The 18,139-nt window shown below is 40.7% G+C and overlaps 1 protein-coding gene across 1 annotated transcript in view; it reads right to left on the bottom strand.

The window, feature by feature from the left end:
* The window catches only part of MALRD1 (MAM and LDL receptor class A domain containing 1), a 468,338-nt gene that overhangs the window by 6,239 nt on the left and 443,960 nt on the right, over positions 1–18,139 (bottom strand). The window contains exons 38-39 of the mRNA XM_075124752.1: positions 3,804–3,886; positions 3,614–3,710 (exon numbers count right to left, since the gene is read on the bottom strand). Of these exons, the coding sequence (XP_074980853.1) occupies positions 3,614–3,710; positions 3,804–3,886 (180 nt within the window). The remainder of the gene's footprint in view (positions 1–3,613; positions 3,711–3,803; positions 3,887–18,139) is intronic.

Here is an 18,139-nt window from a genome sequence, read left to right as displayed (position 1 = left end):
AAAAACAGCTAAAAGACAGACGATTCAATTCTAATTACACTAATCTCTTGAACACATACTTTATAGATGTTTCAAACTGTAAATCTAATGAAAGGTCTCAGTTCCTAAAATATTCACAAAGCTTTTTACACACAATGTAGGTTTGAAAAATATAGTGTAGTCATGCCATTCTGCAGAGGAAATGTATGTCAGGGTGCAATCTGGGTAGACTCAAAAGACAGTTATAGTGATTGGTTTAGAATTACTGTACCTCTGGGTTTCTTGCTTGATTAGGCTGCTAATATACTGTCTTGTCTGCCTGGTTCTGTACTTCATTTCCTTTTCAGTTATTTTTTGCTACTTTGTATTTTTTTTAAAACGCCTTTAACCTGATAGACATTATATAAACAGGGGCCCAACTGTGCACTGATCACTCAGGCCCAACTCATTCTGAATAAAGAATGAAGGATTCTTCTCTTAGAATACACCACTTCCCCCGTGCCTAACACCTAGTGCAAAATCACATCACTCCTTTAAAGGTGCAAAGTGGACACTGGTCTTTGTAGAGTAACCAAGCTGTGGTAAAGTATCAAGTGCAGTTAACCCTTCAGTCACTTAAATGCCTCTGCCGCATCAAATCCTCTTCTTTAAAAGCAGGAGTAACATCTCAGGTCTCTGTGTGGTGCTATCACATTGTGCACTTTACAAGCTTATACAAGCACAAGTTACTTATCATTATTATTATTTATTGGCACATTATTATTATTTACCAAAATGTGCTGGGTGCTGAACACAGATTTCAGAATACGGAGTTGCTGCCTGGATGAAGTTTGAAACAATGTCCTCATGATTTCATGGCTACAGTGACCTGTGCGTCCGGACTTTTGGTCCAAATCAGCTGCCTGTTAATAGTGACCTAAAACAATTGCTGTCTAATGGTGGTTTGGTGCTGTATGTGAAGTGAGTTGGTAATCTCTGTCTCATTCATAATAGATAGGTTTCAGAATAACAGCCATGTGAGTCTGTATTCGCAAAAAGAAAAGCAGTATTTGTGGCACCTTAGAGACTAACCAATTTATTTGAGCATAAGCTTTCGTGAGCTACAGCTCACTTCATCAGATGTTGAAGTGAGCTGTAGCTCACGAAAGCTTATGCTCAAATAAATTGGTTAGTCTCTAAGGTGCCACAAGTACTGCTTTTCTTTATTCATAATAGATAGAACTCTAAATCAGAAAAGCCTCCACCATCACAAGCTACCTTTTTGGAAATCACAGCAGACAGGTCAAGGACTAATTAGGCCCTGGAGACTGAACTATCTAACTTTTCATCCCCAGGTCACAGTTGAGATACATGCAGAGGGCAGTGTGGGGAATCCTGCACTTATTAAGATCATTATTATTTGTGTTACCATAGAGCTTAGGAACCCCAATCATGGACCAGAATCGCATTGTGCGTGGTGCTGTTCAAACAGAGAACAAAAAGGCTGCCTGCTTGCCTGCTGTTGTCATTTCATGATGGTACCTCATCTGTGTAGAAAAAGAAGATTCTAGAGCTGTCATTCTGGCATCTTTTGTCAGCTTATTTAATTAAAATAAGGGGGGAGGATTCTGTTCCTTAAATCCTGGCTGGGAAGCTGGAAGACAAGTGGGTGAAAGTTCATCTAAAGCCATCTAAAGCCTTAAGCCATCTAAAGCAGGTAGAAGGAAAAGTTTAGGAAGTAAGAGAAGTAGCATAACAATAAATAATACTTGACGCTACAGCCAGTCAAATTAACAGTAAAAATGTTTTGGAAAAAATACCAAAACATTTTTGCACAAATGCTCATAGAAATTTTAAAAATTTCAGTCAGCTTTATGTGACACCGAGGGTAGCACAAATTCATCTCACATTTCTATACTGCCTTCTATCTAAGAACCTCAGAGGGCTTTACAAACTGGAGTGAATTAAACCTCAATACCCAATGAAGTAAGATAATGAAATGTTATTATTCACACTTTAGAGGAGGAAACAGAAACAGAGTAGTTAGGTGAGGCCACACAGCAAGTTAGTAGCAAAGCCAGGATTAGAACAAAAATGTTCTTAGTTCAGAGCTCACTGCTGTGTCCAGGAGACCATGCTGTTTCCTAGTTATGGTGGAATGTTGATTAGTGGGGTCTCCTCAGCAAAAGCCTCAGTCCATAAGTTTGCAGTGTTTAGCAGTCGGGTTGGGAAAGAGGGGCAGCCGTAAACAGAAAAAGGTCTGCAGTAAAGTAGGAGCATGAAGGAGATGAGGTGGCTTTTGAAGATGAAGCCTGGAGAAGAGAAACTGAGGGTGAGGGGAGTCTTATAATACAAAAATGAAGTGGACAAGGCAGAAGAGCAATAGGAGTTGACAATAAAGAGAGACCCTGGTAGCTAGTTGTCTCTCTCTCTCTCTCTCTCTCTCTCTCTGTGTGTGTGTGTGTGTGTGTGTGTGTGAGAGAGAGAGAGAGAGAGAATAACACTATAGAGAGGAGAGACGAGTGGCAGTAGAAAGAAAGAGAGAGAACAAGAAATCTAGAAAAGAGAGAGAGAGAAGGAGAGACTGGACTGTAGGAATGGAAAGGAGGGTTGAGAGAAGAGGAACAGAAAAGGCAAAGAGTGTTGCTAAGGTAACCCCAAGAGACCTGTCAGTGATCTGTGAGTCTGAGGGGTATTTTTCAAAGATTATGAGAAAGTGAATGTCTGGTTAAAGAGAACCTATGTAGCAGCATTATAGAAACAGCACTTCTTTATTTCAGCCATCCTTGCAATGTTTTTCCTTTCTCCTTTGATAATTATGGTGGAGTCATTTTATATTTTGGCATGCCAGCACGAGATTGCTTTTATTTGCACAGCATCAGCAGCACATGAGGCACATGATAGATAGGGCCCAGGCTCTGAGGAGCTCACAGTCTCAATGAGTGTGGGTGTGGAGAGGGGAGAAGAGGACGGGGGAAGTGGTAAAAGCAGTGTGAATGGTAAAAGAGAAGAGCTTAGTAGTTCCACAAATCTTGTTTGAATTCTTATTTGTCTATTATTTAAATAAATGAATAAAGATATTCAGTCTTTCTGAACTAATCCTTTTTGCTAGAAAAATGTTTCTATTCCATGCAGAGTAATTTTCACATAGAGGGGGATGCTTTGAAAACAAAAGTTCTTCAAAGTTTCGCAAATATTTTAGAAAACATTTAGGGCAAAATTCTGCTCTCTGAAGTACACACAGTGCCTGCTGGCTTCCAGGGGAGTTGGAGGTGTGCATCTGAGAATTGAATTTGGCCTTAGAAGTTTTGAGAAACCACAGATATCTCCTATGTCCTCCCATTTGAACATCAAGTAAAAGAAGACGGGTGTTTCTGAGCTGTTATGGATCCTGGGGCTCTGTAATTCAGTGATAACCACACAATGTTGCATTTAAGATACTCTAAGCCATCAAGATGCATTTCACTGTTTCCAGTTTGAGGTCCACTAAGGTCAGCTTGTGGTGCAAACCTCGGTTTTATGTTTATAGCTGCATATTTAAGGCAAACAGACTGAGAGGAGATTTAAAAGGTGAAACCACAGAAACTGGGGAGTTAGCTGTTGCTTTGTGGCACATTTTTGTCTGCTTTTGCACACAATAAAAGGCTTCACTTACGTTCTTGGCACTTTTTTCTTCCAAAAGAAACACAACACAGCGACTGTGATTTTGATCAGTAGGACAGCTAATGCAATGCTCAAGCCAGTCCAAATATCTGCAAAGTCAGACCAATGAAAGAGATAAATAAGCACAGGGAAACACTAAAAGAATGGCTTGAGTGCTGTTAATGTCTTTTCACCTGACCTACCATTTTGAAGGGAAATGGAAGCTGAAGCTGGGGGAGGATTAACCTTGATGTGGCAACGATTTCCATCCCATTCTTTTCCACATCTGTGAATAAGATAAAAAAAATAAATTTGTGAGAAAGGAGGGCCTGGGAATGCGTTTAAGCCGAGAATGTAGGGAACATGCTGAAGGATGATAGAAAGCACTGGAAATTACAGTTCAGGTAGTCCAAATGCTCTTGGGCATTTCTAGCTGTGTTCAGAATGCATAACCTGCAGGATCAACATTTATGGACTGAAAAGGCAAATTATAAATACAAAAAAACAAACCAGGAAGGCTCATAAGCAGCCCCTACATTAGCTGCTCTGTCATCACTGTCCATCACCAAACAGCATTATTCTACACCAATACTTGCCCAGTGTGGCTCATTCCCCTGTTATTCCTGTTTTCTTTGGGTCTAGTGAGAATAAGAAACATTTCTGAGTAGAGAGGCCAACCCCCGCAGTGGAGAGGAAGGCCTGGGAGCAGGGAAGGGAGAGAAAGAATCTGTGTTTCTTTTTCTTTCTTGCTATCTAATCATTTGTTATTTTATTCTTCTTTTCAAAATACAATCCTTAACCAAATGTCCACTGAAAAACTAACTAACCAAAATAAACCAGCCACTATAACCCTTCCAAATGACTGTAAAGTTGCTGATCTCTTCACTTTAAGGGGCTAGAGGTTCAATTGTGGAATCCATAGAGCACACTCTCAATCTCACCATATATGAATGCAATTGAGAGATAGAAAGAATCAGCTTAGTGCATTGATTTCATTGACCTATGACTACATAAATCCAGAAGCATGTCTATAATCCCTATCTAGGATGGTCTAGAATCCTGGTAATTATGATGGCCTTTTGCCTTTTACAGATGCTTGGCTCCTTCTCTCCATGACCATTTTGTTTTAATATTTTAATTTTCAGCCAATAAACCACACAGAGACTGTTACATTGAGTTTTAAAATAAGGATAGGTAAATCTATATATTGTGTGAATTACACATATACAAACAATATTAAAAGAACATTATTAAGGTTGGAAAGTCAAGCACTCAAAGGTAGGAAATCCCAGAATTAAGGTTGCTTGTACAACCTTAAATTGGCCCCCTTGTGCCTGTGCATTATCATAGAATCATAGAATATCAGGGTTGGAAGGGACCCCAGAAGGTCATCTAGTCCAACCCCCTGCTCAAAGCAGGACCAATTCCCAGTTACATTATGATACAGTCTTTAATTATATGATCACAACTCTTTTTGTTTCTATAGAAAGGGGCTAGGGGGAAGAAAGACATTTCAGAGATTCATGTAGTTTAAGGCCAGAAAGGACCACTAGGTCATTTAGTCTGACCTCCTACATATCACAGGCCATTACATTTCACCGTGTATCACCGTGTTTCAAGCATCAATCACCCTCGCTGTTAAAAACTGTGCCTTATTTCTAATTTGAATTTGTCTGGTTTCAGCTTCCAGTCACTGGTTCTTGTTATGCTGTTTTACTAGATTAAAGAGCCTTTTTTGGCACTCAGTGTTTTCTCCCCATAAAAGTACTTATACACTGCAATCAAGTCATCGCTCACTCTTCTTTCTGATAAACTAAACTGTTTGAGCTCTTTGCATCTTTCAACGTACCGTATTTTCTCCAGCCTTGCATCTTTTTTTTTTTTTTGGTGTTCTCTTGTGCACCCCCTCATATTTTTCAACATTCTTTTAAAAATGTGGACAGAAGTACTGGATACAGTAGGGCAGTATTGGTCTCACCAATGCCACATACAGAGGGACATGTGCCTCTCTAGTCTCCTGTTTACACATCCAAGGATCACATTAGCCCTTTCTGTCACAGCATGTTGAGATGCTTGTCCACTATAACTCCTAAATCCTCTTCAGAGTCATTACTTTCTGGTATACAGTACCCTGTTCTGTAGGAATGGCCTTGCCTTCCTTACCTAGAGGTAAGACATTTTGTGAAACAAGAGAAGAATAGAAAGAGAGTTCACCTACTAGTCAAGACTTCCAGCCTTGGCTTCACTACTTAATTTACTTTTTCCCTTTTATCTGTTGGTAGGGAAAACTTAGTGTAGTATCAGCCACTAGAATAGAATGTAAATCCATCATACAAGCCCTGTTTGTAATCTGGAGATTCACCCAAATCCTTCTGAGGTTTGGCCCTTCATTAATTACAAATTGGCATTTCCCAAACAAGAAGTTGCAAATGTTATTTTCTCCCTCCTGCTGAGATGCCTGCAGATTTCACTAAACCTGGAAATAAAATGGGATGGGATGGGCTTCCCCTCCCAGTCAAAACCCAACCCAGCATATGTGGATGTAGCTTTTTCTGAATCCAAACTCTTTTCTGGATGGAGGGGAGGAAGGTGTACAAAATGTCTTTACAAAAGTTTGCCTACATTCATGTAGGGCCAGATTCTGATCCTTCTTCTCATGTTCAATAGCACCTTATACCACATATGCGCTCACTGACTTCAGTGAGACCATTTGTGGAGAATGTACTCTCCAATTTGAATGGCGGGATCTGGTCCTTAATGATTAAAGAACGATGTTAAACATAGCTAGTCCATGAATTAAAAACAATTGCAAACAATATTTCTGTACAAGCCATACAGTGAAATCTCAATTATCCCAATCGAGTGGGGGACATTGGGAATGCTGAGATAACTGAGAGAATTTTCAAAATCAATAAATCAAATGGGCATGACCTTATTTAGGATAACAAGGAGCTTTGGATGACTGAGATTCAGAAAAATGACACTACTGTTTGTCAGCAATCCACAGATGACATCCTGCATTACATCACTTTCATATCAGATGCAAAGAAATCTCTCAATATCCAGTGTCTGCCTGAGATCTGGCTGAGGTGGCACTGGTGGGGAGAGGGAAATTTGTCAGCTCTATAACATTGCCCTCAGATTGTTAAGGCAAACTTCAACCTTTGTGTACAACGGAATTTCTCACTGTTTTGTAATACCCGAATAGCCATTGCCACAAAAATTACCCTTTTTATATGGTGGCAAGAAGACTGCACCCCTTCCTGACAGATTCAGATTTTGGCACAATGATCGAGGCATTCATGGCTCTTGGTTTGGTTACTGTGATTCTCTATTCCTAGGTATGAAATTGCTGATCTTGTAAAAGTTAAAATTGACCAAGAATACAACAGCTTGACTGCTCAACAACATAGGCTGCAGAGAGCATGACTCCAAGGTGTTTCACTGGCTCCCCAGTGAATTTCAGCTCAAACACAAGGACTTCTATTCTCCCAGACATTCCCAATTTACAGCTTTACACTGCATGATTAGCACAACAGCAGTGTTCAGTGGAACACAGAACTGTTGACCCTAAGAGTGAAACTCATGCATGCAGGAGACCGAACTTTATCTGAAATTAATTCATAAACCTGGAGCTCACTCCTGGAAGAGACCAAGGTGATCCTAAAACCATCAGTAGAACCAAAGGCAAAACCCTATTTCTTTGACCAAGCCTTCACACAGGAACTCAGTACTAAAAAACAACAACACAGGAAAATGAACTAAACAGAACCAACCAAACCCCTACAACTGAAAGGAGAGAGGGATTTATGTGTACATCTCTATGGACTTGATCCTCCATTGCCTTGTGCCTTGCATAATCACTTACATCTTTGCAAAATGAGTGTAAAATGTCATCATTCTGATCTGGTGGTGATTTACACTCACTTTGCCCTCTGCACAGGTATATATGACTAGCAAAGGTGGAAGGCAGCAGAAAAATCAACCTCATGGTCTCTCTTCGTCCTGTTTTGTAAGTAAAAAAAAAACTCCACAAAAGATGTGCAAGGCAAGCTTCTGATTCAACAGCAAATTAGACTGTAAACTCTAAATTAGACTAAAAGAAAAGGAGTACTTGTGGCACCTTAGAGACTAACCAATTTATTTGAGCATAAATTATTGGTTAGTCTCTAAGGTGCCACAAGTACTCCTTTTCTTTTTGCGAATACAGACTAACACAGCTGTTATTCTGAAACCTGTCATTAAATTAGACTAGACTCTATCAGGGCAGGGAATGTGTTTCCATGTGTGTTTGTAAGGCAAATTACAAAATAAGGCCCAATCCGGACTGTGGCCTTTGGGCATTATTGGAATAATACAAATAATAAATAACAGTAATCATAATATCAGGCAGATATATAAGGAAATGAAGGAAGATTTCTTAGCCTTCATTATATAGATATATGTAATCTTGGTATCTTACTGTCTTGAAGTGAACTTTAATTGCTCTAACAGCACCAGGTAGGTCTGTGCAGCTTGTGGTATAAAGCCAAGAGTCAGGTCACTTGAAGTCAAGTTAATGAAGGAGAACACTCCTAATTACCCTTCCCACTGCTGTGGTTACACCGTACTCACAGCACATTACTTTCAGTTGAAAGGCAGATGAGTTCCTTCCTTCAAAGTCACTATTGCTTTCCTCTTAAGATTTCGGTAACTGGGGATACACAAATTATGATGTGAAGGAGACACCCTCCAGGACAGAGGTCAAATATGCTCTCTGGGCAATGTGTTAAGTCTCCACCTCCACTCCTGCAGGGGTGGCAGGAGTTTTGAAGGCATTCCTTAGAAAAGCCTCTCCTACCCTGGAGCTATTCATTTTATTTTGAAGACAGGCGATTGTAGAAGTCACTGAATAAATCCCTTGAGCCAGAAGTTCCACATTAAGAGCATACAATTAATTTGCTTGGACTAATTGCTTGCTGACTAATTAGCAGTAGCATATTTCAAAGAAGTGCTAGGTTTCTAAAAGCCATCCAACTCCTACCTGAACTAGGGAGATAACCATTCCTATCCATCCAGGCAAGGGGCATCCTCATAGTGAAAACAGGAAGAGGAAGAGAGAGAAACAGATAAACCAGCATTTAGAATCCTTCCATCCTAGTACACAATCCTAATCTATCCTGCCTGATAAAATGTCTTCTGCTATTAGCAAGTTCAGATGGGAGAGTCATCCTGGAGTGGGACGGTTTTAACTCTTCCAACTTTGCCCCTAGGATTTCCAACTCATTACTCCCTAATACCTATACTGGTAATGCTGTGGAATGAACTATAGCACTGCCTATGTTTCTGCACCCTGGGACTGTGGTCGTGGCTCGTTTAACTCAGGAAATAAGGAACAGACAAGATTTTTTCCTTCTAGATGTTCGTACAGGGCAGGTCTAATTTACCAGGAACATGTCTGGATGACACAGTGCTGCATCTCAGGTTACAGAACTTTACATTACATTAAGGACCGTACATGTAAAACTCAGAACAATTAGAACTAATGCAAATGCTTATTTCCAATGCCTTCAATTTGATTTAAATATCTCCACCTTGGATCTGATTCTCTACTTGTGCAGTCATTTGCACTTGTGCAAAGTGGATGTAAAATGCTACCTCTCTGATGTAATAGCATTATACACCACCTTTGCACAGGTGTAAATGACTTCCATCAAGCCCTTCCCTTACAGAATAGACAGAGAAAATAGATGGGATTGTGGACACAATATGCATATAAAAATGTAAAAATACCACCAGCACACCATAGGAAATCAAATTTCAACTTTTGTCTGATACAAGAAGCAACTCAATCTGCTTCTGACATACAGTCCTCAGTTAACTAATGGCAAGTACAGAGTTAACCATCCCTGCCCTTAAATCAGCATCAAGCCGCACCCTCTCCCCTCTTCTTCACTCCCAAGCCACAGAACTTTCAGTTAGCCGCTGGGCCAAACTAAACTTTTTCCCCCCACTGTGAGCCCTCTTGGCATCTCCTAATTTCACTTCCATTAGTCACAGAGAAAGCATGATGAGCCATGTCATGTATAAATTCAAAATGGCCCTAGAGCAAGCTAACGTAGTCAAACAATTGTTTCCTTCGCATGTGATCAGAATTAGGGAAAGGGGACAAGACATGGATGAGGATGAGCATTGACATTGCAAGATGTTCTTATTTTTAAAACTAAGATTTAAATTTTTAAATTTTTTTATTGACATTTTTGGACTGACAATGATTTTTTACTTTGGTTGTTGTATACGCTTGGGATACGCCTGCCTCCTAAACTTCACACTGCGCTAATCTCCCGACTGCTTCCTGATCACAAATTCACTATTGCTACATTTGTAATATGGGTATATGGTGATTATAATGTAGTGCCTACTGTGTGCAGGATGGGTGCTATAGCCATTCATGCCATTCAACATACTCCGGCCTGGGCAACGGCTAGTGGTGGGGCCAAGGTGTAAATGAAAGAAACAGTTTTGTTCTCTGGGAAATGCAGAGACTTTAGTTATGCCCAGTTGCAGTGTAGCGACAGAGGGTTCCTTGCACTCCCACCCCGTTTTCCCCGGGCATCCAGGAGATAATTGGGCATAGTCTAGACCAATATTAAACATAAATTGGCAGTCCAGGCATCCAGGTTCCCAGACCCTTGCCAGCTCACCTGGCAGGGTGATGGGAAGCCAGGAACCCTGGAGGCACTGGGAGTCCCGGCTCCTGAGATTACAGCTCCTTGGCAGCTCAGGCTACTCATTTCTGTGGCTCCAAGGCAGCCGCCACGGAAAACTGCCTGGAGCTGAGGCTTCATTCCCGTTCATGGAAGGTTTCAAAGTTTCATTCCTAATCAGAACCAAACCCTCCGTGAACTGGATTTACCTTCCTCGGCTCAGCTCTAATTTTAAACGTAGAGTTGCATAAATATTAGCTGCCTATCTTCAGCTAGAACACAGTGGATCTGAATGTGATCAGTTACACTGCTTTTAAACTGGAGTAACTCCATTTACTTTATTGGAATTACGCCTGATTTAAACCAGCAGGATGCCCCCAGAATGAATATTTTTCTTTATATCTTATACCTTCCTAAAGGAATATACATATGTGCAAATTGCTTGTTTAATCATTTGCCTTAGTGGCTTTGTACATTATGATATGCACAGCAATCTCCATGGAGTATCACACAACCAGAGTGATGTGGATGTAGGAGAAAGTTACATTTCCTTAGCTCTTCAAAGAAACAGCTGCTAGTTTATGTAATCCTTAAATCCAAGTTAAAATATGTTGCACACACTGTATATTATGGCAGAATTTGGCCCAGTGAGGACTACAGAAATGAAATGGAACAATTCCCATAGGAGACGATCAGACTTGAAATCTATCATTTCAAACATGTACAATCATTTTAATGCTATGTTTTCTCACCTTCTTAAATAATGGTTCTTTTGTGTCTAGTGTTAGAGATTTTTCACTGTCATATAAAATAACACTGCTGGCTAAAAGCCAATAATGAGACACTACAGAAAATAACTCCTGGTTCTGAAGAAAAGAAAGGTTTATGCTAGGTTCAGTAAACAGGAAAATGACTGCCTCACCAGCTAAACCATTAAACAAAATAAAACTTACAAAATCTATTTTCCAGAAGAAATATTTGGTTTATTTTTTTTAATGTAAAGTGATTGTTTTTGATGCAATATTTCTTGGTGAAAAGAACATTTCGACACTATCACATTTAGAGGTCAAACCACCAAATAAGGCTTGTCGTTTCATCTAAACTGGTGTTGACATTAAAATGCAACACCACTGAAAAGAAACTGAGAGGCTGAAAGTGGTGTCGTGGGTTAAACACACTGGCCATTAGCCACTAGAGATCAGAGTTCAAGGCTGGCTCAAGTCACAAGGGAATACCAATATCCAATGGCTTCATCCTAGCCCACAGTTTTTGCTTTTTACAAAAGTACCATGCCACAACGCAGGACAATAAATTAATCCTTGCTTAAGAGAAACTCTAGAGTAATAGCAGGAATGTTGTGAATTAAGCAGTGGGGCCCTTTGTCCAGCTGGATGGAGACGGTGAATTGCTCCCTTTAACTGGAGGGATGGGGCTGTCCAGCAGGCTGGTAGCAAGGGGCATGGTGCCTCTTTAAGGTGCCCCTCCCTGAAAGAATTACCTGTTCCAGCTAAAGAGGCAGGAAGCAGTACAGGCAGACCGGATTGGCATGCGGGAGATGCTGCCTCCTTTCCCGCCAACTGACGAGAAGGGAAAAGGGACATATTTATTCTCAGGGCAGTTCAGGGAAAGCCCTCTTTAATCCGGACCGGGCTAGCAGCACCCACCCTCCCAGCCATGGAAGTAGTTAAAATATCAGGTTTCTTCATTATATGCGATGGCCATTACACTAGTCACTCCTTTCCTCGGGGGGCTGGGAAGGAATTTTCCCTCACTGCCAGAATGGCTGAGGCAGGGTGTGGTGTGTGGGAGGGGTTCACTACCACACAGCAAGTTAGGGATCTGATGAGGTAAGAAAATCGGGGTTAGGCTATTATGTCGCAACTCATTATGGAAGCTTGTGGTGGATGTCCAGTTCAGTTAATTCCATACGAATGGATACATATAAATATAAAACAGAACAGATGAGGATTAGAGATCAATAAAAAATCACTTTGATACAACTGATTGGCAAAGGATTTAAAGAAGACATCCTTTAAAGGAGCAGAAAAAGGGGGTTTAGGGCTCCTATGACTGGTATGGGACGTAGTCAACCACCCCTTCTTTACAGCCCACATTAACTTTCCTACAAGTGGGAGTGGCAGGGTCCCAGCAGTGGGCTGGGTGGAACCAGGATGGAAAAGGGAAGGTCTGACAGCAGCTCCCACATCTCTAGAAATGTATATGGAATTACCTGCACTATTTTACCTGTCAGATACTCCCAGATATTTAAGAATAAAGCTGCAGCCTAATTAAAACTACATCCAATGTTTCCTGTCCTTCTGGCATTGTTGGACAATGTAGCTAGGGGTAGAGTTAAAAGACTGTACTAGTATAATAGGTCTCCATGCTACAATTGTGTAAAAAGGGTTTGACTCCCTTTTCTCAGTTTGCACTCCCCCCATCCCTTTTGCAAGGCTTTCCCTCTCTTTATGTTCCCCCTTCTCTCTCTTCTCATTTCCTAGTTATAATTTTTGTAGGGTATTGAGTGTGGAATCTGAAAAAGGACTAATAGATGACAACAGAATCTCTGCATTGATCAAATTACGGCTAGGAGCCTGCCCAGTGTCTGACCATTGAATGTACTTAGTCAATCATAGTAAAAACGTACTTCTCTGTGACAAGTGCCACCAAATTCACATACAGTTAAAATAAGAGAGAGAATTTGTAGAGGAAACAATGGGTTGCAAAGCTGCACCTGAATGCAGAAGGTACAAACACTGTAGCTTTAAGACAAATCTGGTGGCTTCAGAGAAGAAAGCTTTTGCTTAATGATCATTTTTTTGCTAGAACAGATGGGGATTAGAGATCAATAAAAAAATCCAATAAAATACCTAAATATATTTACACTGGCTAGATTTTACCATGATCATCTTCCTTTTACTGTTTTGCTCTTATTTGTTTTTATGTCTGTTTATTCATATTCCCCTTTATCCCTCCATGGTCTCTTGTTGCATTCTTTCTTGATTTAAAACAAACAAATCTATTGTCATGTTAATTTCATTATGATTTACTCTCTGTGTTTTTTCTTATCTGTAATTCTAGTGTTACTTGTCTCTTGGTTATATTTTCATGTCTGTTTGAGCATTTCCACATTGGGATGCTATAACCTCTTTTGGACTTTTGTCTCTTTTTTTCCTTTCATTTTAAGCTGTTGTGGTTCTGCAGCTGAATTGAAAGCATCTTATTTTACAAGCTGGAGTTTGTTGACATGAATAAACCGGATTCCGCAATAAACGCTGGTCTTATTACTGTGCAATAATCAGAGAGAGTCTGCGGCACTGCATTATTTAGACATGACTGAACTATCAGTTCTATAGTGATAGGAAAGGGACATTTATCCCAGTCAAAGCCAGTCTGCTTTCAATAGTTGTTTACCCTCTGAATATCTTTCAAATGAATGAATCTGCAAAGCCCTGATAAATTAAAGTCAGTCATTTAAAAGGCTTGAGCAATGACTATGTTTCATTGTATGTATTATGCCACACATCTTTGTTAAAAAAAAAAATCTGTGATAAAATTTATTTTCCCTTTTTAAAAAAAATCTTGGTCTGGTCTTCTTATCAGTTAAAATGGCCTGCTTTAATCTGAGCCTGCCAGCATAGGACATTACTCCTGCCAGGTGGGTTGCAGTACATATTGGAGATTCTAAATCACTTTGTTATTCCCAGACAATCATAACTTCATCTGCTCCCACTGGATACAACATTACACAACAATGTCTAACACAGCCTCTTCTTAACATTTTACAAGTCAGGTGCACAACTGTAGCACCAGAGTGCATCAAAATTATGAAATGAATTCTTTCAAAACTTTTCTTTTTCATGTTTCAGTTGTATGCTTCCAGGAATGAAAAGCAGCAGCTCTGCACTATTGAACTTCCACATTATACGGAAACAGTGGTTTACCTTCCATCTGAAGCATTCATTTCCTAGCAAAGGCAGCACAGTAAATTGTTGGCATCATAGGCATCAACTCCATCAGTGCTCTGGGGCTCAAACACCCACTGAAAAAAAATAGGGGGTGCTCACCACCTGCAGGGCCGGATTAATCTTTTGTGGGCCACGCCCCCTGCTCTGCCTATGCTCCACCCTGAGGCCCTGCTCTGCCTCTTCCCCCTCCCCGAGGCCCCACCTACCACTCTGCCCTGAGACCCTGCCCCCGCATGGCCTCTTCCCCCTACGGTCCCGCCTACACTCCACCCTGAGGCCCCACCCCTGCTAGCCTCTTCTCCCTGAGACCCCACCTGCCACTTAGAGGGGAGGGAGTGGAGAGAAGCACCCACTGGCACAAACAAAAGTCAGCGGCTGTGGTTGGTATACTCCACATGTAAAACAATAATATCATGACGACGTCCCCACATGGATTGTAGTTGTCCTCTTTTGATACCCACAAATGAATCCCATCGCAATTAGGGGAATTCTCGCTCCCATTTCCAGAAATATAGCTTAAATGATAAGATATTTAGCGGACTCTAGGACACTATATAAATAATTACATAAAAAAGTCCTGACATGAGAAGAATGTAATGAAGGTTGCATAGTCAAGCCCTCAAATGTTAGGATATAGCAGAATTAAGGATGCCTGTGCAACTATAATTCAGGCTTCTTTTGCACAGGAATTAAGAGAATGTCTTTAATTACAGAACCCCCATGCTACTATTTCCTCCAACACTGGGAATGTTACCTCTGGCATTTCCTCATGCCCGAGTACTGGAATTGGTTAGTCTCTAAGGTGCCACAAGTACTCCTTTTCTTTTTGCGAATACAGACTAACATGGCTGCTACTCTGCAACCTTAAAATAGTCTTTGGTAGGCAACTTCCTATTTTTTTTAAAAGGAAAAGGAAAAACCAGATTTTATTCTGAACAGGGTAACAACTCCTCCATCATCACCAGGGTTTAAACCCTGCAACTTCAGCACTGGGAATGACCACATAAGCTGGCAGTACAAAAAGAATGAAATGTTAGCCTCCATCCACATTCCTGAAACTTACTGAACAAATTACATGGCCTGGAAGCTGCTTGTCTGCCAGAGTTCAATGGTGGGTTGAATGGTTTACTTCATGCCACTCTGCTGCAACTAAATCCTGCATGTCCTCCTTAGTGCCCAGCACTCCCTGAATATAAAGTGGCACCCTTTCAAATAGCCACAACACTTCTCCACTCTATAAGCTAGATCCTCAGTTGCAGCCTACGAACACTTGGTGCAGGTGAGGAAGCAGGAGTCCAAAAGTGTCCATTGCTCTCCCCCGATCCTGGCATCACTCTGCAATAGGCCAGTCACTGGTGCAAATTGAAGCTGCAACACCTGGCAAGAGCCCTAGGGCTAGAAATGGCACCCAAGGATCTTTAGGGCACATGGAACCCTGCTCTTGTTCCCTTCCTCTGGCCATGGCCCTAAGCCACCTGTTGGGAGAGGGTGGCATGGAGCCACAACAGGGGTTCTAGATCACCCGAGGATCTCTGGAGGCTTGATCCACAGTGTTTAGGGCTTTTGTGCACCAACTGAGTGAGGCCCAGAATCAGAACCTATTTCTTTTTAAGTTGTGTAAATCTCACCAGTCAGGTCTTTTCATTCACCTATTTATTATTATTGTATTATTATTATTTATTATTATATTCACCAAATACAAAGACACTGACATTTTTCATCTATCTGAAACATAAAACATAAGTTATCACTGCAGAGCTGCGGTGGATGGTGCCCACTACGACACGAACATAAAGAGAACTATAAAGTAGGAACGTTGCCTCACCCTTCTATTCCACACAACAAACAGTCATAACCAAAAAGAAAAGGAGTACTTGTGGCACCTTAGAGACTAACCAATTTATTTGAGCATGAGCTTTCGTGAGCTACAGCTCACTTGAGCTGTAGCTCACGAAAGCTCATGCTCAAATAAATTGGTTAGTCTCTAAGGTGCCACAAGTACTCCTTTTCTTTTTGCGAATACAGACTAACACGGCTGTTCCTCTGAAACCAGTCATAACCAAACAAATGATACACCATTTCACAATGCTTCTCACAGAGTTAGGGTGCTGAGACAGAAATACTGCAACTAATACTTTGCATTCTTGACAAGGAAAGAAAATCATAATGATCCTATTAGCATATAATGTTGAGAAGCATCCTGGAAAGCACTCACAAAAATGATTTGAATTAGTCAGTTCAGTGGCTTATATAGGAGAATGCAGTGATGGGAACATATGACAGCTTCTCTTCTGACACAAACACTGCATCCTGAAAAGATGTTTCCTTTTTTTTTTTTTTTTTTTTTTTTTTATTACTAGACAGACTTTTTCCTACCAGTTGTAGTGAATCTGTTCATATGGAAACCAGACTGACCTCAAGTTTCTCCTGTTTTCTAAGGCATAACTAAGGTCTTTTATAAAATTGTCAATTTTTTCTGTCCATAAATGCTACCTCTGTCCTCCAAGATGCACTGGTTTCTACAGATTTTACAGCCCACTGTTTCATCTATCAGCTCTCCAACTTTTGCATCTTTGTTACTTATATTGTGGCAGTACCGCAAAGCCACAATCAGGATGAGGGTCTGTACACCTAGAAGAAAGAATGGTTCCTCCCTCACAGAATTCAGAGTATAAAAAGACAGATATTGAGTAGAAAGGAGGGAGATAAATTATATAAACAAAATGGTAAGGATGATGATAGGCATATGCCACGTTAGTTCCTGTGTTGCCAACTCTTGCAATTCTATCACTCATGACATTTGGTTTGTTTTTAAAGCCCTAACTCCTGGAGTCATGTGAATATGTGAGAATCTCAGCTTTCATTTAAAAAAAAAGGGCAAGTTTCTAGCCCTTATGGCTGCAGGAAAAAAAGCTTAAAACATGACCCAAGTACATCCTAAAGATTCAAAAGCAAGAATTTAAATAAAAAGAATGCAAAAAGTCAATGTCATGATTTTTCAGGGCCTGATTTATGATGTTTGCACATTTGCAGTTGGTAATACTATAGTTCCTTTTTAAGATATAGATATAAACTTATCCCTAACTTATTTTCTAGTTTTGAAAGGCCCTATTTACCTGCAAGTACACATGTGCCAGTGGATCAACACCATTAAAAAATAAGATTAAAAATACTAAATTCCCCTGTTATGCCAAATTCTCCTCTGACCCATAACCCCATCTCAGGCTCATTGAGAGAGTAACACCTAGTCCTACTTTAAGGGTTTTCTGGGTCTCTCTATTTCATTTTTGTCAGCTGAAATGATACTCCAGATTCCAGAGGGAGGGACTCAGGATTGTGAAGGTGCAACTCTGTGTCTGTCTCTGGCCTTCTGGAGGTCTGGCTTCATGTCTCAGGAGCTGGTTGAGGCTCCTACCCCATGGGTCTTTCCTCAGGAGTCCCTGGGGCTTAAATTCAGGCTCGGAGGAGTGGATGGAAATGGGGAAACCCTCTCTGATTCCTTCCCTCCTACTCCCACTGCTGCTCTGGCTGCAGCCAAAAAAATCTCTTATCTCTTGGGGGGTCAGGACTCTGTTCCCTCATATGACAGTCCTTGAGGGGCTGGGCTAGTGAGGCCTAGTGGAGTTGGGTAGGAAGGAAAGGGGTTAATCCTAGCCTGTAGCTTTAAAAAGAGAAGTGCATTTTCAATGGCAAGCAGTTTTTCATTAATGTACTTCTTGAAGTTGTTGTGCAGTGATCACTGGGCACTGTTAAGCTGTCACCACATGATAATGTTTATTTATTTGCAGTTTCTCATAACTCTTTAAAACTAGGTGCTTTTGTTTTTTAAACCTTACTCTAATCAGGATAAACTTTAGTGCTATTAAGTACCGTACTTCAAAAGTT

This window comes from Caretta caretta, chromosome 2, assembly GCF_965140235.1.
Source record: "Caretta caretta isolate rCarCar2 chromosome 2, rCarCar1.hap1, whole genome shotgun sequence".
Lineage (NCBI taxonomy): Eukaryota > Metazoa > Chordata > Testudines > Cheloniidae > Caretta > Caretta caretta.
Note: the sequence above shows the minus strand (reverse complement) of the source record. Positions and strands in the feature narration are given on the sequence as shown.